General features: G+C 47.1%; 1 protein-coding gene across 1 annotated transcript; it reads left to right on the top strand.

Annotated features, from left to right (window-relative positions):
- The first annotated feature begins 40 nt into the window (after window positions 1-40).
- mrpl27 (mitochondrial ribosomal protein L27) lies at window positions 41-20,943 on the top strand. Its single transcript, XM_072483248.1, has 4 exons — window positions 41-316; window positions 11,961-12,086; window positions 12,801-12,868; window positions 17,941-20,943. The coding sequence occupies exons 1-4, from the start codon at window positions 274-276 to the stop codon at window positions 18,145-18,147; spliced, it is 444 nt and encodes a 147-aa protein (XP_072339349.1). The 5' UTR covers window positions 41-273; the 3' UTR covers window positions 18,148-20,943.
- The last annotated feature ends 745 nt before the right edge of the window (window positions 20,944-21,688 follow it).

The following is a 21,688-nucleotide window of genomic DNA, read 5'->3' as shown; positions in this document are numbered from 1 at the left end:
AGCCAGCGGCCGCCCCCTCCTCACGCATGCGCAGTATCGCCCGCCGGCAGCTTCACGCATGCGTTAGCCGGCTCGTGGTCAAAACGGAAAGCCGGGTTTGAAATGTTCTCCTTTTTGCGGCAGACGACAGGTGAAAAAAGATCGCACTGAACTATCTATCATCCCGGAACATGCAGAAGGAAGTTTAAAGAGAACGCGCTGCTAGAACGGCCTTCAACCCTCGCAGACGTTGGCACCTTGTGGTGTCATTGAGCTGGGTCAGAGGTCAGAAAGATGGCGGTTCTCATCTCCCTTGTCAGAAGCTGCGCTCAAAACGGTGAGTTGGAGCGTTGCGCGAACACAAGGCTCACTTATCCCAGACATTGGGAAACAGTCCCGGGCTGGAGAAGATGCAGCTAATTTTCGCAAGGTGCCCAAATGTTACTTTGTATGCATTTTGATCCTAGGGTTGATACAAAGGCTGATGAAAGTGATGACCCACTGAAGGTGGATTCTAAACACAATATGTTGCGGAACTAACTTGTGTCCACGCTAGTTTATTTTCATTATTGTGTAATTAGTCTGGGTTAATTACTGAAATATAGAATTCCTACAGCCCAGACAGAGGGCACAAGCCCCATCTGTTCACCTAGTGCCTGTCCCCAGTAGCCACACACATTTTTCATTTTCAAATCATAATTATCTCTTGAATGTCTTGATTGGACCTGCCTCCACCAAATGCTCAGGCAGTGCATTCCAGAGCCTAACCTCTTGCTGCATGTATAAGTTCAAATCTGCGCCCTCAGGATCTTGACCTTTCGACCAATGGGGATAGTTTCACATACCAGGCCGCTTGTGATTTTGAATCACTCCTCAAATCTCCTCTCAACCTTCTCTTGAAGAACAGTCCAACTCCTCTGATCTAACAACATAACTGTGTATCCTCACCCCGGAACTATTGATGCCCTCTTTAATGTCTTCAGATCCTTCCTAAGGCACGGTGCTCAGAAATATAAGCAGCATATTGGGTAAAGTTCCAGTCTGTGTTTGAAACAGGTTTACCCTAACTTGCTCTTGTACCATATACCTTTGATAAAGCCCAGATGTCATTATGCTCTATTAGCTGCTCTCTCTGAGTCCAAAGACATGCAGGTTAGGTGGATTGGCCATGATAAATTGCCCTTAGTGACCAAAAAAAGGTTGGCTGGGGTTATTGGGTTGTGGGGATAGGGTGTAAGTGAGGGCTTTAGTGGGTCGATGCAGACTCAATGGGCCGAGTGGCCTCCTTCTGCACTGTATGTTCTCTCTCCATGTTGCCAAGTTTGATGATTTATGCACTTGGGTCCCTCTGCCTGTGCACTTTCTTTATGATTGTACCGTTTATATTGCCTCTCCATGTTCTTTCTACCAAAATGTATCCCATCACACTAAATTAATCTGCCTTTATGTTGCCCATACCACCAAAGTGTATGGCCGGGATTGTCCAAAAATGGGGCTATGTCCCCACGCACGCTAGAAAACAGGCGTGAATCACTCCAGACTTTTTTCAAAAAGTCCGGAGTGATTCTCCGGTTTTAAGAGGGCTAGCAGGCCCCCAGCGTGCGCCGCGCAGCTCCTGCTGCCGATACGGGGCCCTACACTTCTGGCCAAGGGTCCACGCATGCGCGCAGTGGCCGTTTTCGCGCTAACTCCCGCGCAACATGGAGGAGCCACACAGCGGGCCAGCACGGAAGAAGATAGGCGCACCCACTGATCGGTAACCCCCGATCGCAGACCTATCCGTCGTGGAGGCTCCCCCCGGAGTCTGATCCCCCCTCACCAGGGCGGCCGCCGGTCCGAGCTCCCGCCGGGGGGGAACCAGGTTGGAACCACTCCGGCAAGACCTCGGCCGGTCAATCGCGGATAATCGCCGCGGGGGCCTCTCTCAACGGTCCCCAACCGGCGCCATGTTGACCGTGCAAGACTGGTGGCGATTCTCCGGTCCGCGGAGACTCGAGTCCCAGCACCGCGGGTCTGAGACCCCATTATCCGCCCGCGCGCCGAGCGTGGTTTCGGCGCAGAGGCTCGGAGAATCCCAGCCTATATCTTTTTGAAATTCTAAACTACCTTCACCGTTGAAGTTGTGCCCAATATACCACGGTGTAGGTTATTAATATTTATCAGTAGGAGAGGGCATCCGAACACCCTGGGAAACTCCACTATAAAACTTCCTGCAGTCTGAAAAGCAATCTTTAATCAATATGTGCTGTTTCCTGTCACTCAGCCAATTTTGCATCCATGTGGCTACTGTCCCTTTTATTCCATGAGTTCTAACTTTGCTCATAAGTCTATTGTGCAGAAATTACTTTTGGAAGCCCATGTACACCGTGTCAACAGCGTTACCCTAATCAACCCCCTTTGTTGCCTCACATAAAATCTCAAGTAAGTTAGTTAAACACAATTTTCCCTCAACAAATCCATGCTGGCTTTCCTTTATTAACCCACCTTTGTCTGAGTGACTATTACTTTTTTGTTCTGAATTATCATTTCTAAACAACTTCCAACCACCAAGGTTAAGCTGGCCTGTAGATGCTGAAATTACCTTTACACATGTTTTGAACAGGAGTGTAATTCTTTAGTCCTCTAGCACCACCTTGTGTCATAGGAAAATTGGAACATTTTTGGCCAGTGCTTCTGCAATTTCTAGAGTCATAGAATTTTACAGCACAGAAAGGTGCTCCTTGGGCCATCGTGTTTGTGCCGGCCATCAAACACCTATCTATTCAAATCTCATTTTCCAGGACTTTGGCCATAGCCTTGTATGCTATGGCATTTCAAGTGCTCATCTAAATAATAAATGTTGTGAGGGTTCCCGCCTCTACCACCTTTCAGGCAGTGAGTTACAGATTTCCACCAACCTCTGGGGGAAAAAGCTTTTCCTCAAATCCCCTCTAAATCACCTGCTCCTTACCTTAAATCTATGCCCCCTGGTCATTGACCCGTCTACTAATGGGAAACGTTTCTTCCTATCTACCCTATCTCTATCCCTCTTAATTTTGTACACCTCCAATGGGGTCCCCCCCTCAGCCTTCACTGTTCTCAGGACAACAACCCCAGCCTATCCAGTCTCACTTCATAGCTGAAACGCTCCAGCCCAGGTTGCGCACAGTCCCCAAGCTCTACTTCCGCTCACATCCTTCAGTACCCTTGGATTCATCTCATCTGGTCCTGTTGCCTGATCCGTTTTAAGTACAGACATCCAGCCTATCCAATACAAATTTTAAACCCTTCTCGTGTCTGATTTATGTTCTCTTTTACCATGATCTGCACAGCATCTTCCTTGGTAAAGACAGCAGCAAAGTATTTTGTTAATATCTCACCTATTTCCTGCCTTCATGTGTAATTCCCTTTTTTGATTGCTAAGCAGCCGTACTTCTTCTTTTACCACCCTTTTTACTACTTGTGTGCTTGTAAAATACTTTTGGATTCCCTTTTATGTTAGCTGTGTAGAGGGTGCCATCTCCGCTACTCCACTACTGGGCCGATATCTGGGGTTTGAATATCTGTGTGTGTCTCTCTCCAGCTGGCACTGAAACTTCAGAGGCCAGGGGATGTCGCACTGGAACACTTCCACTGAAGAGAGCACTGATTCAAGCCTGCCGTTTATTCCTAACCGACAGCCTGAGACTTATATCACACAGATCTCCAGACCCCTACCAATACCCAGGTGATTCTCTCTCTTGCCGGTGGTGCAACACCCACCCGGTTCCTACTCCACTAGAGTAGCTTTCCCAAGAGAGAGAATAGGACACTGCTGTTTATTTCCTAACCAGCAGTCTGTCCTGAGTGAATCGCTCAAGATGACCCTCGATTCTTGAACCCGGAATTAAGGTGAGGAGTATTTTAACAATGACTTGGTCAGAGATCGCTGGTGAAAGATTGAAGAATTTAAACGACTCCAATTATCATCAAATCAAGGTTTATTGCAAAACCCAGGTCAAAATCATCAACAGAAGAAAATACAATAAAATCTTATGCTCTAATACAAACTAAGTCTATTCAAAAGTAATATAACGGACACAACGAAAATTCTTATGATTACACAGTTTTTAGCAATAGCACAAGGCACAAAACAAGTTCCCTTCCCCAAAGCCTCAACCACTATTAAAGTCAAGGGAGTTTCGCAAGCTGCTGCAGGGTACTTACGGTCACAGGCTGCAGAGGTCAAGTCAGGGGTGCAGAGGTCGAGCCAAGAACGAAGAGAGCCCCAATCGAAAACACAGCCCCTTTTATATTGTTTTACCTGGCTTTGTTCTGTGATCGGCCAGCCCCTTTTGCATTGAAAAAGGTAAGATTTAAAGTTCCCGCTGGTCCCGCCCCCTTTGAGCCGGTCAGAGCTGTATGTTTCCGGGTATTCCTTGCAGGTCCGCTTCTTCCAGCTAGGCAGACCTGCGCGATTTGAATTTGGCGCTGGCTCCGCCCCCTCCTCCCAGTGAGTTTCTGCCGGCAGCTTCTGTCAAGATTGGAGTACCTCCCCCAGGTCCGCCTCCAACTTGGTTTTTTCTACCGCCCGCGATTTGAATTTGGCGCTGGCTCCGCCCCCTCCTCCCAGTGAGTTTCTGCCGGTAGCTTCTGTCAAGATTGGAGTACCTCCCCCAGGTCCGCCTCCAACTTGGTTTTTTCTACCGCTTATCTTCTAGGGGCTTTTCCAGCGCAATATGCTGAACCCAGACAGTCTGTTTTCTAGGATAACGAGGTTAGGCTCTCTTGTGAAGAATTTCAGTGTCTTCCAGCTGCTCCGGAGATGGCTGCTATTCTCACCTCGCTATGTTGATGGGGTGTTAATTGGATTCTGCTCTGGTGGAGGCCAGGTCATTTACATTTGCATGGGGCTATGACCATCCCATTGTCCTGCTTGCATGCAAGCCTCCTGTGTATTCCCGTGCCCCTTTGTCTGTGTTTTGATGTTATCTCGTTGTCTGGCTCCTTCTTCCTTGTAGCTCCTAGGGGGGGGTTTGTAAATATTTATGTACTTATGTCCCTACTCAGCTCAGCGGACCAAGCCTGCTGGGAAAACTGGTTCTGTTCTCTTGGCTGAAAAGTCAGTTTACAGTCTCTGAGTTTTTATGCTTGGGCAGTTCCAAAAGGGCCGAATTGCCCGAAAACCTTACAGATGCCCCTTCGATACGTCCCTACCTGCTTGGACCGTATCGACACAGGTGAAGGGCAATTATTTCCTTTTGTGTGGACCGTATGTCCCCCCCAACAACACGCGAAATTACAATTCCCAAGACAGTTCCCTTAATCTAGGCTACCCCTGATTTCAATGAGAGGGAAAGACAAGACCATACTTAATTCAAGCCGACAGTAACATATACACATTTCACCGGAACCCCAAACGTAAGGGTCCCTGTACATATATCACAATCAAGTACACATTTCACCGGGACCCCAAACGTAAGGGTCCCTGTACATATATCACAATCGAGTACACATTTCACCGGGACCCCATACAACTATTTACAATTGCATCTGTTTATTTCACCAAGGATCCTCCTTTCTTGGCTGCACTTCGCTTCTTCCCGTTGAGGGCTCTTCATTTATCCTCCATCGTCGATACCTGCAGCTGAGAGGTTTAGTCCAACTGAGGCGACAGCATAATGTACCCCCTGTACAACATTTCCTTTGTGGGGGCAAACACTAAACCATTCTCAGGCCCCCCCCTGGTGGTGATCGGACAGTTGTGAGGGTCGATCGGTTGGGCTGTGGGCAGGGGTCGCTTTACCTGAACCAGCAGTTCGGTAGCTTCTACAGTCATCCCTTCCCTGGGCGTTACACATCCCTCCCCACTGCGGTCAATTTATCCCGTTCCCTGGGTTCTGCCACCACCTTACAAAAGTGATTAATGCCCCTTGTGGACATGCCTTGGTAGATCCCCATGAACACAAATAAATGCCCCGGTCAGAAGCCCACCACTTATCCCCGCAAACGGTGATCCTACCCGGTGACCCCGTGATGGTCCGTTAGGTGTTGGTGTCCAGGCGTTCCCAGTCCGAGGACCGATCCCTCATGTCCAGCCTCAGCTTCCTGGGCCACCACCATCTCCCCAAAGGAACGTCCCCCTCACAGGTTAAACACACCCGCCTGCCCTCAGTCACCCTAACCCGGTCAGTCGAAGGACTCTTCTGTCTCGCCTCTGCGGAGTTCTCCCGGTCCCACCATCGCCAGGATCATCAAACTCCACATCGTCGGGTACCCCATCTGTAAAAAACAAACCACATCCTTGCCTCCACAGAATTACCTACCTTAAAGTGCATGGGTTCTATCCAGCGGCAGCAGCAGCTCCCGCTTTGAAGTTGCCGCAGCCTGTCTGTGATTCTGTGTCCACAGCCCGGCTCCCCAGGGTCCTAGTGCCTGCTGCTATCCGGCGGCAGCAGCAGCTCCCGCTTTGAAGTTGCCGCAGCCTGTCTGTGATTCTGTGTTTACAGCCCGGCTCCCCAGGGTCCTAGTGCCTGCCGCTATCCGGCGGCAGCAGCAGCTCCCGCTTTGAAGTTGCCGCAGCCTGTCTGTGATTCTATGTTTACAGCCCGGCTGCACCAGGGTCCTAGTGCCTGGTGCTTCATCATTTTACCATTGCACCAGGCGCTTCTGTGTTCCCACGATCCTAAATACTTCACACACAACTACACACTAATTAGAACTAGCAGGGGGAAAGAAAAAGGAATATGATATATACAATGCCACCCGTCTCCGGGTGGCCAAATTAAAACTGTGCCCCGCTAAACTGGGGCAGTTCACCTGTTTGGTCCAACGGCTCGGGCCAGACCGTCCCCTCCCGGGGGTTCGGGCTGCCCCTTGCCTCTCCTTTCCCAACAGGGTTCGGTGATCCCTCATCGTTCCCTTCTACTCGGGCCCCCTTACTGCGGGACCGGGTTCTAGGGAGGTGTGATGGGGACCATCTTACCGGGGGCTTGGAGACCCGATTGCTCCTTCGTCCCCTGACTGGTTCCCAAACCCAAGGTGATACCTCCACTTCCTCCGCCTCCTTAGCCTCTATACTAAGGCAGGCCACCTGACCCACAGGTAAGGGCTTGGGAATCGTTACTGTCCCTGGGCTGGGTGCTTGCAGCACTGTCGGTCTCTTTGGGACTGCCCCTTCGGGACAGCACCTTGTCACCGGTTGTGTGACCGTGGAGTCAGGGACCTCCCCCACCGTCGTTAATTCTGCGGGGGGTTTCTCCACTACCACCCCCAGTCTTCCCCCCACCTTGCTCTTTCTTGCCCTTATGGGGTGGAACAATTTAAATTGACTGATGTGGCGTTCGCATGGGTCCCACCTTAAGGGATTTAAACTGCAAATAGCCCCTGAGGCAGCCTCCAGAATGGGACCCTGCACCTGGACCGGACCAGGGTCTGGGGCTAGAACTACCCCTGCGCTCCCTTTTTCCTGAGGCTGCTCCCTGGGTAGTCATACGGGTTCTTGTGGTGTGGGTGCGGGCAGGCCCTGGCCCGTTGCCATTGCCACCTGTCCCGACCCAGCTGCTAGGCTCTGCAAAAAGGCTAAAAGTTTCTTTACCTCGAAGGTTTCCGGGGCAGCTGCTCCTGCCGCCGGGGTCTGACTCTCTACTGCGGGAGCCCTCTCCTCCTTGCTAGGGTTCTCACACTCCCTCTTGAAATGCCCGGTCTTTCCACACCCGTAGCATACCGGTCTCTTGTCGGAGGTCCGGGAGCCCTCATGCTTCCACTCGCTCTTAGGGGGTGCTGGTGTGATTCCATGCACCTGACCCTTATGGGGCTTTTCCTCTCTCCTCTCCCCGTTGCGATATGCAAGGGTGAGTTTTCTAAGGACCTCTGCCTCATTAAGGTCCGGACTCTGCGGGTCGAACCAGTGTTCGGCCTTTGCCCTAACGTGAGGGAGACAGTTAGCTACGAGGGTCTTCAGCCAGTGGGCTGTTCTCTCATCTAAATTCCGTCTATCCGCGGGAACCCCGCATGCCTCCATATAGACAGTCCACAGTCTGTCTGCGAACATGGTGGGAGATTCCCCTGGTTGCTGCTTGGTTTCCCCCACCCTCATGAAAGGGCTCCCCAGATTCAAGCCCATCGCCTCCAGAACAGCAGTCTGTGCTGCCGCCCATGTGTCAGGTCTTCCCCCATTCCCAGAGGTCACTGTCCTGCATAGCTGTGCATCTAGGGTCATCAGGAGCATCCTTATTTGCTCCCCTTCGTCGCAGTCATTGATGCTGGCTGCCTGTTCCACCTCCATAAAATGAAGCGACGGATCCCCTTTTGGAGTTAGTCTGGGAACGTGGGCCACCATCCCCCTGAGCGCGGATGCCCCATGAGGAACGATAATGTCGCCCTCAACCGGTCCCCTATTTGCCATCCCCGCCGGGGGACCATACCTTCTTTGCCTGACAGGGCACATCTGCCCTACCTGGGGTTCCTGCTCCTCCTCCCCACTGTCCAGCTCTCCTGCCCCGTTGGGTAGCCCCCCTGTCCCCGGGCTAGCTACCCATATAGGAGACGCCGCTATCTGGGGATACACCACTGACCCCCCTTGGACCTGCCCCTGACCGGGCGGTCCAAACCCTACCTGCTGACCCGGCCCCATCACCGGCATCCCAGGCAGCGGTCTGTCCCCATCCCATGGGGACCCACATACGAAACCAGGCGGACACGCCGCCAGCTGGGGGTACCCTGCCGACCCCCCTTGGACTTGCCCCTGAACGTGCAGTCCGTTCCCCGCCTGCCGACCCGGGCACGATCCCGGTGCCTCAGGAGGCGGTCTCTTCCCCTTGGCCTGTGGGGAATCATCCGCTGCGAGGAGCACCTTGCCCCTTGGGAACCCCCCTGGACCTACCAGGTGTACCTGTCCCCTGACCTTGGACAAGGCCTCCTCCAACTCCGTTATTCGTGCCTGGCACGGCCCATGGGCACAGTCCCCTACTTCCTCGCGAGCCACCCGGTACGCTGCCTGGATGTCCCGGAACTTCCCCTCCAGCTTCCTACACTGCTCTGTACTCCGAGCATAGAGTTCCTGGAGCCTCCGTTCCTTTTCTTTACCCTCCACTATCTGGCAGTGGAGATAGTCCTTCTCACACCGGTTAGACTCGCTTTCCTGTTTCATTTCTGCCAATTCCTCCCGCAGTCGTTTCACTGCGCTAGCGCTGTCCCCTGCGCTGGCCCTCACTTCTCTCAACTCCTGCTCTAACTCTTCGACCCTTTGCTCTGTTTTGACTACCTGCTCGGACAGGCAAACCAGCCAAACTGCCTTCTCCAAGTGCCTTTTGTGCGCCTTACTGTCTGTCCATGCAGCCGCTGCCATTACCGGTTGCTCCGCATTGATTAATTCTGAGACCCAAGGTTTGGTGAGGTTGACCTTTTGCCACAAATACGAGGATATTCTCTCCTCCATTTTGCTTCGTTCCCTCACCCCCTCTGCCAAGTCACATACTCCAAACCACCGGGCTCCTGCCTGACTCGCCATTGTAGAGGGTGCCATCTCCGCTACTCCACTACTGGGCCGCTATCTGGGGTTTGAATATCTGTGTGTGTCTCTCTCCAGCTGGCACTGAAACTTCAGAGGCCAGGGGATGTCGCACTGGGACACTTCCACTGAAGAGAGCACTGATTCAAGCCTGCCGTTTATTCCTAACCGACAGCCTGAGACTTATATCACACAGATCTCCAGACCCCTACCAATACCCAGGTGATTCTCTCTCTTGCCGGTGGTGCAACACCCACCCGGTTCCTACTCCACTAGAGTAGCTTTCCCAAGAGAGAGAATAGGACACTGCTGTTTATTTCCTAACCAGCAGTCTGTCCTGAGTGAATCGCTCAAGATGACCCTCGATTCTTGAACCCGGAATTAAGGTGAGGAGTATTTTAACAATGACTTGGTCAGAGATCGCTGGTGAAAGATTGAAGAATTTAAACGACTCCAATTATCATCAAATCAAGGTTTATTGCAAAACCCAGGTCAAAATCATCAACAGAAGAAAATACAATAAAATCTTATGCTCTAATACAAACTAAGTCTATTCAAAAGTAATATAACGGACACAACGAAAATTCTTATGATTACACAGTTTTTAGCAATAGCACAAGGCACAAAACAAGTTCCCTTCCCCAAAGCCTCAACCACTATTAAAGTCAAGGGAGTTTCGCAAGCTGCTGCAGGGTACTTACGGTCACAGGCTGCAGAGGTCAAGTCAGGGGTGCAGAGGTCGAGCCAAGAACGAAGAGAGCCCCAATCGAAAACACAGCCCCTTTTATATTTTTTTACCTGGCTTTGTTCTGTGATCGGCCAGCCCCTTTTGCATTGAAAAAGGTAAGATTTAAAGTTCCCGCTGGTCCCGCCCCCTTTGAGCCGGTCAGAGCTGTATGTTTCCGGGTATTCCTTGCAGGTCCGCTTCTTCCAGCTAGGCAGACCTGCGCGATTTGAATTTGGCGCTGGCTCCGCCCCCTCCTCCCAGTGAGTTTCTGCCGGCAGCTTCTGTCAAGATTGGAGTACCTCCCCCAGGTCCGCCTCCAACTTGGTTTTTTCTACCGCCCGCGATTTGAATTTGGCGCTGGCTCCGCCCCCTCCTCCCAGTGAGTTTCTGCCGGTAGCTTCTGTCAAGATTGGAGTACCTCCCCCAGGTCCGCCTCCAACTTGGTTTTTTCTACCGCTTATCTTCTAGGGGCTTTTCCAGCGCAATATGCTGAACCCAGACAGTCTGTTTTCTAGGATAACGAGGTTAGGCTCTCTTGTGAAGAATTTCAGTGTCTTCCAGCTGCTCCGGAGATGGCTGCTATTCTCACCTCGCTATGTTGATGGGGTGTTAATTGGATTCTGCTCTGGTGGAGGCCAGGTCATTTACATTTGCATGGGGCTATGACCATCCCATTGTCCTGCTTGCATGCAAGCCTCCTGTGTATTCCCGTGCCCCTTTGTCTGTGTTTTGATGTTATCTCGTTGTCTGGCTCCTTCTTCCTTGTAGCTCCTAGGGGGGGGTTTGTAAATATTTATGTACTTATGTCCCTACTCAGCTCAGCGGACCAAGCCTGCTGGGAAAACTGGTTCTGTTCTCTTGGCTGAAAAGTCAGTTTACAGTCTCTGAGTTTTTATGCTTGGGCAGTTCCAAAAGGGCCGAATTGCCCGAAAACCTTACAGCTGCCAGTATCTTGTATATTCTCCAGGTTTTTCTTTATTTTTAAAATTTTCCTTTGGACCTTTTGTATTCAGCTTGGTCGCCAGTTGTATTAGCCACCTGATATCTGTTTTAAGCACACTGTTTCTTCTTTATCTTAATCTATATCTCTTTTGTCATCCAGGGAACTCTGGATTTGTTTGTCCTACCATTACCCTTCAAGAAATATAAAGGCAGTCCATTTTTCATTTACAGTTCTGCCTTTCAATATGATTCCAGGAAATTTCAATGTAATTTATGGTGTACATAGAACCGTAGAATTACTTCAGCACAGAAGGAGGTCATTCGGCCCATCAAATCTGCATGAGCCCTGTCCCATCCCATCCCGTAATCCCACCTAACCTATATGTCCATGGACACTATGGGGCAATTTAGCATGGCTAATCCACCTAACTTGCACATCTTTGGACTGGAAATTGGGGTAACCAGAGGAAACTCCACACAGACAGTCACCCAAGGCTGGAATTGAACCCGGGTCCCTGGCGCTGTGAGGTACCAGTGCTAACCACTGTGCCATCGTGCTGCACCGTGTATCCAAGTTCCCTTCATGCAGATCCTCACTTGTCCACAATAAAAACCCTCTACCATTGTTTTCAATTTTGAGCTTGTAGTTTTAATTCCATTGTTCCCCAAATTTGATATAATTTCCTAATTTGCATTGCATTTCTGATTCCATCAATATGTAAAACAGAAACAATAGACCAATCTAAACAAGGCCTAAATGAAATATCCCAACAAATATTCTTTAATCCTCTAAAGTAAAATTTTGTTATAGTAATATGCTTTCTCCTTTTAATATTCCTATAGGATTTTTGACTTTCCCACAGCCGGTGGTAATTACTTTGAGATGTGCATCCAAGAAGGCAGGAGGCAGTTCCAAAAATCTGGGTGGCAAGAGCCCAGGTCGACGTTATGGATGGAAGAAGGGCGATGGTATATACCAGCCTTGACTGGCAATTTTTTCCCATGGGAGCTGAATGATGCTGCTTAACTAGCAATGGTGGCAGGAACTATCATTCAGTTTAAAACCCGGGTTTCATGAAGAGCTAAAATCACAACTCTAATCTATCAAAAACAGTGGCCCTTGGAACAACATTATCTATCATCCTCCAATCTGGAAAAATTAAGTGTTTGCTGTCCTTAAGCCAATTTTTAAAAATCTAAGCTGAAACTGTGCCTCCTATTCCATAAATCTTAATTTTGTTAATTTAGTAAGTCCTTTATGTGGACTTCATTGCAGTGTTAATGTAAGCCTACTTGTGACAATAATGATTATTATTATAATTTTAAAATATTAATTTTTTTATCACTTTTCTAGTTCCCTATGAAAGTTGGGCTGTTTGACTATGGAGGATCTCAGTTGTTTTCCCCATATTGTACATTGAGCGTATTAGATAGTCATCAGGACTAGAAATACTCACTGATTATTTTTCCGCTTTTTCCTGCTTCAGAGACCCAGACCAATTGAAATGTCAAAAGTGCAATCTAGTTATATTGATGAGAGCAAGCTGGAGTGTCAGTTGCAGATATTTAATGGCTTTAGCTATGGGGAGTGGACTACTTTGCTCCCTTACTTGAACACTACTGCATCAACCTCTCCAGAAACTGGAATAATGACTGACTCACTATTTGCCATTATTCCCATAGGGGAGTTTGTTCGTACAGGAAACATTCTGGCAACTCAGCGCCTGATTCGCTGGCACCCAGGAGCAAATGTAAGTTACTACTGTACCTGCGTTTTGGGTCAATGGAGACGGTTCAGATCTGTTATTTTTGTGAATGATTATAAATGACCTGAGAAGGGTGCAGAGGAGACATGCCAGATTGGTTCCAGGGATGAGAGATTTTGGCTACAAGGTTAGGTTAGAGAAACAGGGGTCATTTGGAGCAAAGGAGTTTTGGGGGAGATTTGATAGTAAAAGATTAAGAGGTTTAGATAAGGTAGGCAAAAGCTGATCTTCGTCACTTATGTAACAAGGATAAACGGATACTTTGGACAGAGATGCAGGGGATTGTGAGGAAGAACATTTTTAACGCAGTATGTGGTGATGACTTGTAACTGGATGGGCCAAATAGCCTCCCTCTGTGCCATAATGACTAATTTTCTTCCAGAAAGCAGACTGTCTTTGGCTTTTTTCACCCATCTTTTGTTTCTCTGACCCATGCTGGCAATAATTCATAATGGAGCGGGAGGGAAGGGTGGAAGGAACCATGGAGATTCTTAACAATTGGAATGCTGTCTGGAATATTAGATTGTTAATCCAGCCCCACCTTTTAAATTTAATTTGAAAGGAATGGCCCAGGAATGAACTGGAGTACTTGTAAAACTACTTAAACTGGGAGCAGGGACGTGCATTTGTTGTAGGGAGAGAGGAATGTTGGATAGAACTGGAGTCAGACCATTCAGGGTTGCATTAGTATCCAGGGCAGAAAACTGGCAGCTGGCAATCTTTCTGGGTCACGGGGATCAAAGAGCAGCACAGGCTGGCAGTGAACAAACCAAGTGGGTAGCACAGGCGCATAGAGTTCCCATCTCTTTGCATCATCTGTCACACAGCTGGGCGCAAGTGTTGTGTTACAGGATGACGGGATTGGCAGAGCAGGAGAGGGGACGGAAGCGCAGTGGTAATGTTGCTCGACTATAATCCAGAGGCCAGAATTGATGTTCCAAAGATATGAATTCAAATCCCACCATGTCAGCTGGGAGAATATAAATTCAAATGATTAATAAATATGGAATAATATGCTAGTCTCATGCTCATGAAACTACTGGATTGCCATAAAAAGCAATTTGGTTCATGAATGTCTTTTAGGGGAGAAAATCTGTTGTCCTGGCCATATGTGACTCCAGGTCCACAACTATTTTGAAATGGCCTGGCAGGCCACTCAAACTGCTACCAAAAAGTTAAAGAAAACCAGAAGCAACAGTGACACATCCTGCCCTGTCGACCCAACAGAATTCTCCTCACCAACATCTGGGGACCTGTGCCAAAATTGGAAGAGCTGTCCTACAGATTGGTCATACTCATACTCACCAAATCATAACATACAGATACAAGACCTCTCCACTACCATCCTTCTGTGTCCTGTCTTACCAGCAGAACGGACCTAGGCGAGGCAGCAGCATAGTGGTATACGTTTGGGAGGGAGTGAACCTGAGAGTTATCATTGACTCCAGACCCAGTGAGGCATCAGTATAAAATCAAATATGGGCAAGTAAACCTCCTGTAATTGGCCACCTACTGCCTTCCCTCAGTTGTTGAATCAGTGTTCTTCCATGATGAACACCACTTGGAAGACATACTACGGGTCAGGTAGATGCCAATCAATATTGGCATCTACCTGACAATATGGAAAATTGGCCAGGTATCCTGTCTACTGTTAAAGATAGGGGAGGAGAGGGCAGCTCGGGGCACAGTGGTTAGCACTGCTGCCTCACAGCGCCAAGGTCCCAGGTTCGATCCCGGCTCCGTTTGGCATGTGATCAGTTCAAGTAACCATCAGTAGACACGCATGGATTTTAAAGGAAAGATTATTTATTTACATACAAGCTTCAAGACTAAACGTTACATCAGTTGCACACACACACAAGAAAGATACAGTTAAAGATGGTGCACGCCCACGAGTATTGCAGTAAAGAGAAACATGTTGTCGAAACTTTTCGTCTTACACTCATCAGGACAAACAAGAATGCCAAATTTCAATGGGAACAAATTATACCACATGACAAAATGGGTGCTGATTAGTTAGCAAGTTAGCTCAGATTGGTGTGAGATGTTGCCATGAGCATGTCGAATGAACCAGAGATATTTTACTCAGAAGCCCATGCTTCTGTTTATTTTGTTTATTGACTGTCTCAATCAATCATAGCTGACTTGCCAACAAGTCAGCACCCTTTTTATCATGCAGTATAAATTGTTGTTCTCTTTGAAATTTGGCATTCTTGTCTCTGTCCTGATGAGTGCAAAATGAAAAACCTCAACATTGTCTCAGCAATACTTAAGTTCTAAGTTCTACTAAGTACCCTCTAAAAATGTTAAGCCAAAAGAATAGTTAACAATTTATGTGTTTGGCTTGTGGTAGAAAATTAATCATTGAGGGCTGGGTGGCGAAAGGAGTCCTTTTACGTTCTTGGATTTTAGTTCAGATGGGTCTAAATAGATGGAGTCAGATATCCAGATTGCTGCATGGCTTACTCGAAGAGATGAATATTCAGCAGGTCGCTAAAGTAGGCACTTGTAGTGTTCACATCAGGAGATTAAATTTCTTTACACATAGGCTTGGTGTTTTGGAATTAGGCAGGGAGGCTTTTCGAGGCTTTACAGCTTCCTAGTTCTTAAACCTTAAAGCTGACACTCCCTTTTCTGCAGCTGTTGCCTCTTTCAGTGTCTTCTGCAGACAACCCCAATCTTTTTCTTGGTCATGGAATGATAAAGGATTTCCGTATCAGAGGCTAGTTTCACTCATGTGATCAACAACCACTGTCTATCCAGAATGGTTTAAAGCTCACAATAGTGATTCTTCACATTGATTCTGTGAATACTGGTCTCTTCAGCTCTCTTTTGTGAAACTTTGATCTTGGAGACGAGCAGTCTAGAGATTTATTGACTTTACATTTTGTGAAATTTGTAGACGATAGCATTTGTAAATCCCACAGATAACATTTGTCTTACTATGCCCATTCCAGGGGGAGGCCTCCACCCATGGTGATTCAATTAGAACTTTTCAGAAGCTTGTGGTCATCAGTGTTGGAAAAACAAAAGCCACCTGATTCTTGACAGCCATCTTAGCTCTTTATGAGTGTCCATTTTAAAATATAAAAGGAAGTTCCAGAAACCTCACAAGAACGCAATCCACGTTTGAAGTAGTGAAAAGACATGCTTTCTCTGGGCATAACACCCCAGAAATCAGAACAAATTCAACCTGATCAGTTACTACCTGTTTGACTGTGTAGTTATTCCTAGCACAAACAAAGGTGGTTGTGGTTGTTGGAGGACCATCATGCTGTTTAGGGTAATGTCCATCTATATTCAGCTACTTCTCCATGATCTTGCCTCTATTATAAGGTCAGGAGTGATAATGTTTGCTGATTGTGCAATGTTCAGTATTATTTCAATACCTCAGCTACTGAAGCAGCCTGTGTCCATATGCCGCAAGATCTGGACAACATTCAGATCTGGGCTGATAGGCAGCAAGTAACACACCACACAAGTGCCAGGTAATGACCATCTCCAGCAAGAGATAGTGTTTAATGGCATTATCATTGCTGAATTTCCCACTAACAATCTTTTAACCAGAAAATATTTGAGTAGTCATCGAAATATTTGGCTATTAGAGCAGGTCAGAGGCTGGTAACTCCTGATTCCGCAAAGCCTTTCCACCATCTGCAAGGTACAAACCAGAAACGTGATGGAATACTATCAGCAACACTTGGGAAGCTCAACATCATCCACTCATTGCAGCCTGCATATCAGCACCCATCCATCACCTTAAACACTCAATTCTTCCATCACAGTGACAGCAGTGTATACCATATACAAGATGCACTGCTACAGCGTGGCAAGGCACTTTAAAAGCACTTTTCAAACCCTCTACCTTGGAACACCACCACCTACACTTTCTCTTCCAAGTCACACGCCATCCTGAGTTGGAACCACATCACTGTTCCTTCACTAATGCTTAGTCAAAATCCTGGAATTCCCTTAACAGCACTGTGGGTTTACCTACACCAGATGAACTGCAGCAGTTCTGGAAGCAGCTTCTCAAAGGCATTTGGGGATGGACTTCCCAACAATGCTTCCATCCCAGGAATGAATTTGCAAAAAAGGAAGGCAGCTAATTCTGAGATTGAGTGGAGACTGGCAGATTGAGTGAAAGAAGGTGCTTGAGCTCTCAGGCCATTGAGATTAATGTAGAGGGACAATGTGTAAAACGAGAATCCTGAGCGTCCTTTCCAGTATGGGTCTGGTGGATCTGGTATTGATCTGGGTTAGGGAACTGGACAAAATCAACACATGCTCCAATTGCTAGTTACTATGAAGAAAAATAATTATATATTTCTTACTGTTTTTGTAACCTGTGTGAGATTGTTTTGGAGGTAAATTTGCTTCTGGTCCTTGGTGAACTGAGGGGATACTGCACCAGCAGCTGTGCTTTAAACAGAGGCTCTGTCAGGCTGATATAAACAGTACCACAACACTATTTGGAGAAGTGCAGTGGAGTTCTCATTGTCCTGGACAATATTTAATATTCAACCAGCAACATTAAAACAGATCTTATCATTTATCAATGGAGTCCTGTGTGTTGATTGGCTGACTACATTTGCCTGCAGGAAAACTGTGATTGGACTTCAAATGTAATTGGCCATAAAATGCTTTTGACACCCTGATGGTATGAAATCTCTTGTATAATTGTAAGTTTCTTGTTCGTGACCACTTGTTTGTTCCTGTTTTCCCCCCTCGTTTCCTGATGGTGTTGCCTTTTGCTGGGATAATCCTTAAGGTGCCATGTGTCTGCTGTTCTCCAGGCCCTTGTCCCAGTGGCTGTTCTTGATATGTGAGCCTGGCTGGTGAGTACCTGGAGGCTCTTGGTCAAGCAGGACATCACAGCAGAGCCAATCCTGTCCTCATCTGATATGCATACGTGTACAAACTCAAGCAGCTTGAGAGACTAGAATACTGGCTGGTTTTCCCTTCAATTATAGCCCAGTTAATTGACCGTATTGTTTACTGATGTGTATGATGCTGTATTAAACTCGCAGTGTCTTTACCTTGTATTCTTATTGCAGGTAGGAATAGGTCGGAACAAGACTCTTGTCGCCCTTGAAGATGGCACTGTCCGTTATACTAAGGAGATCTATATCCCACCACCCCGTAGCTTGGAGACCATGAAAGTGATTTCTCGCCTTCCAAAAGGGGCGGTTCTTTACAAGACATTTATCAACGTGGTCCCCAACAAGCAGGAAGGTTGCTTTAAGCTCGTGGATATGCTTTGATCCTATGGAATGTTTTCTCTGCATAACAGATTGGTGGACGGGGCAAGTTGTTGGCCATTGAATGACCATAGATCTATTATTCCAGGTTTCTGCCTGCAGCTTGATTTGAATTCCACGAATTCCATGTGATAAACTTAATGTTCTGTCTGGTGATGTTTAATGATGATCTGAAATAGATTGATGCTGTTTTCTTGATAGTGATGGTAAGGCTTACGGTACAGAGCAGTGGACAGTATCATTGTGTTTTCGTTCCAATTGTAGAAGAGCAAAATTCATGTTCTGAATGAACCATTTTTGTGTGACATTCTAATTGTAATTCGAGTTACATTGGTTTGTGTATTTTGTACCCGTTATTTGAAATGTCACTGAACTGAAGAAGATACTAGTGCACAACATCTGGGCATCAGCCCAGAGAGCTGTTATCAACTTGCCTGCAAAGTGCATATCACTCATTATTCTGCCAATTTTTCCCTTCCATGGTTAAGCATTGACTCTTGCTAGGAACTTAAAAGATATACAGATCCACAAATACCTGATATTCTCGAGTACAGCCCCCAGGTAGTCACTCTTCATTTGTGAGCTTGCCCTGAAGATGTGGTAAAATCTTACTCAACAGAAGCAGGCCATTCAGACTACCATACTTGTGCTGGTTCTGTGAAAGAACTTTTTAATGAGTTCCACTCCCCTGCTCTTTCCCCATATTGCTGCAAATGTTCCCATTATTTACTCAGCAGGTTATTTGACGATACTCAGATGGGATTGCAGTCTGGCCCAAACCAGCCTACAGCTGACATCGACAAGCTCACTCTTTGGCCCAGTGGTAATCAGAATTGGAAATTTTAACATGATTCCTTCACTGAAATGAGCGAACTTGCAAAGACTGACACTTGAACTTGGCACCCTGTATGTATGCTCCCTGTATATATACTGAAGCAGTGACCCACTTTCCTTGTTCTCAAATTCAGTGTTACTTTTTGAAAATAAATGTAATGTACCCAATTCATTTTTTCCCCCAAATAAGCGGCAATTTAGCGTGACCAATCCAGCTACCCTGCGCACCAAGGGTTGTGGGGGTGAGACCCATGCAGACACGGGAGAATGTGCAAACGCCACACGGACAGTGACCCGCGGCTGGGATTGAACGTGGATCTTGGCTCCGAGAGGTAACAGTGCTAACTACTGCACCGCCATGCTGCCTGAATTCCGTGTTATGTAATTTTAAATAAGTCAGAAATGCTTTTATTTTATTTTCTGTAATGGTCTCCTCTCCTGAAAGCACTGACTCATTGGGTTGCAGTTCACCAGCAAGTTCTGTTTTACTGTGTCTTCTGGAACTGAGAGCTCAGACAGTGAGTTTTAACAAGCTGTCTTGGGTATCCATGGTGAGTTCAGCCTCTTAACTCCCCACACTCCCAGTTATAACTATTTCCATAAGGGGCCCAATGTCTTTGATGCAGTAAAACCTGCTTGCTGATGGAAGCTGTGAGTGCAGTGGTCCCAGAGTCTAATTACTCCTCAACCACAAAATATTTCATCAAATACCTGCCACAAGCTTCTGTCATCTCCAAAAAACATTAAAGACTGTTGCGGGCAAACCATTATGTTCAGGCTAAAACTACCAGGATTTGGGTACAAGTAAGAATTATACAGAAAAAGTCAGACACAAAAAAACTAGTGCAAAACTTGCACACACTATATAAATTGTTTTAAAACAAAAAGTGAGATCCTCTTGGTTCTCTGTAACTTTTGACTGAGATCCTGGATGTTATACTGATGATCAGCTCCTATTGTCCCACTCATTTGTTATAAGCAGTGCAAAGCGGGTAAGCTGGGACCACAGAGCTACTGGTTACCTATTGCTGATCAAATGAATTATTTGCACTGGTTAGACCATTTCTAACATTGAACATGAAACCTAAAGCAAGGTGCGACTGTTGGATGTGATTCCGCAGTTATGCAGCACTTTCTGAACAATCTTGAGTACTATTAGTTGCACTAACATCCAATGCAAGATAATCATTCAAACTTATGACATGGCTCATTTGCACATGCTGGAAGTGGCAAACATTCATATGAAGGGATCTGTTCTTTGCAAACAAAAGGATTATGTTCAAGCCTTGCATCTTTCTTGAATTGTCTGGGAGCTTGGGGAACCTATTATTTCCTGTGGCTTACCAATCAAAATTGACTTGCCAACAAAACTCCATCTGTATCAGCCACTGGAGGAATAACACACCCAGTATCAACCATCAGTTATACACTCCACCTAGTAGCCACTGGATATATACCATGAGAGTCTTTCCTTTTGATTCCCCTTTGATCCCCTTTTATTCTGTTTTAGTATTTTTAATCCATGGACCCATAATCGAATGTGCATTTAAACCGAGGACTCAAACTGAAGCAACCTGCTAGTCAGGACCGTGTTCCAGGCTTTGTATTTCGGAGAGGAAAAAACAGACTTGTCTGCGCCAGGTGAATCAAAGAACCAGCTTTGTAGGAAGTTGGTTTGATTGGCTGGCTGGCAACCTGTGGGATGGCCAGGGACAATGTTCTAGCTAAGAACATCAGTGATTGTTTTCTGCATAATGCTTTTGCGTGATACTTCTGAGGGAGCTGGCAGAAGTGATTCGACCTGGAAAGGAAAAGGAACTCTCGCTGCTGAAGTCAAGAACTGCTTTGTTCTAAAACCAGAGAGTGCCTGGCAGATCTTTACTTTTTTTTAAATTGTTTTATTAAAGCTTTTTTCAACCAGAATTTTTACATAACAGAAAAATAAACGAAAAATATTTAACAAAACTAGGTGGCTGTTATCATTGTACAAAAAGAAAATATACATTAAATAGACAATTGCCCCCCCCCCCCCCAGTTGCTGCTGACATTTTACTGCTCCCCTAGAAAGTCAAGGAAAGGTTGCCACCGCCTGGTGAACCCCAGTAAGGACCCTCTCAAGGCAAATTTTATTTGCTCCAGGCTGAGGAACCCAGCCATATCACTAACCCAGGTATCCACGCTCAAGGGTTTCGAGTCCCTCCACAGTAACGAGATCCGTCTCCGGGCTACCAGGGAGGCAAAGGCCAACATCTCGGCCTCTTGCTTCCTGCACTCCCGGATCCTCCGACACCCCAAAGATCACTATTATTGGACTCGGCTTCACCCGCGTGTCCAAAATCCTGGACACAGCCCTCACAAAGCCCTGCCAGAATTCTTTAAGCACCGGGCATGCCCAAAACATATGGACATGGTTTGTCGGACTCCCTGCACATCTCGCGCACCTGTCCTCCACCCCAAAGAACTTGCTCATTTTCGCCGTCGTCATGTGAGCCCGGTGTACCACCTAAAACTGAATTAAACTGAGCCTGGCACATGATGCGGACAAATTCACCCTGCCCAGGGCATCAGCCCACAGGCCCTCATCTAGCACCTTGCCTAGCTCCTCCTCCCACTTGCCCTTCAGCTCCTCCACTGAGGCATACTCCACCTCCTGCAGCTCCTGGTACATGTCCGACACCTTCCCCTCTCCTACCCAGATGCCAGACACTAC

The sequence above is a fragment of the Scyliorhinus torazame genome, chromosome 18, assembly GCF_047496885.1.
Source record: "Scyliorhinus torazame isolate Kashiwa2021f chromosome 18, sScyTor2.1, whole genome shotgun sequence".
NCBI lineage: Eukaryota > Metazoa > Chordata > Chondrichthyes > Carcharhiniformes > Scyliorhinidae > Scyliorhinus > Scyliorhinus torazame.
This window is presented reverse-complemented; position numbering and strand designations above follow the sequence as displayed.

What these genes read in the sequence shown, in the direction of transcription:
- mrpl27 (XM_072483248.1), top strand. Translation starts at nt 274, where the DNA reads ATGGCGGTTCTCATCTCCCTTGTCAGAAGCTGCGCTCAAAACG. An exon ending in CAGAAGCTGCGCTCAAAACG is followed by an intron (nt 317 to 11,960) that starts GTGAGTTGGAGC and finishes ATATTCCTATAG; the next exon opens with GATTTTTGACTTTCCCACAG. An exon ending in GCTGGCACCCAGGAGCAAAT is followed by an intron (nt 12,869 to 17,940) that starts GTAAGTTACTAC and finishes TTCTTATTGCAG; the next exon opens with GTAGGAATAGGTCGGAACAA.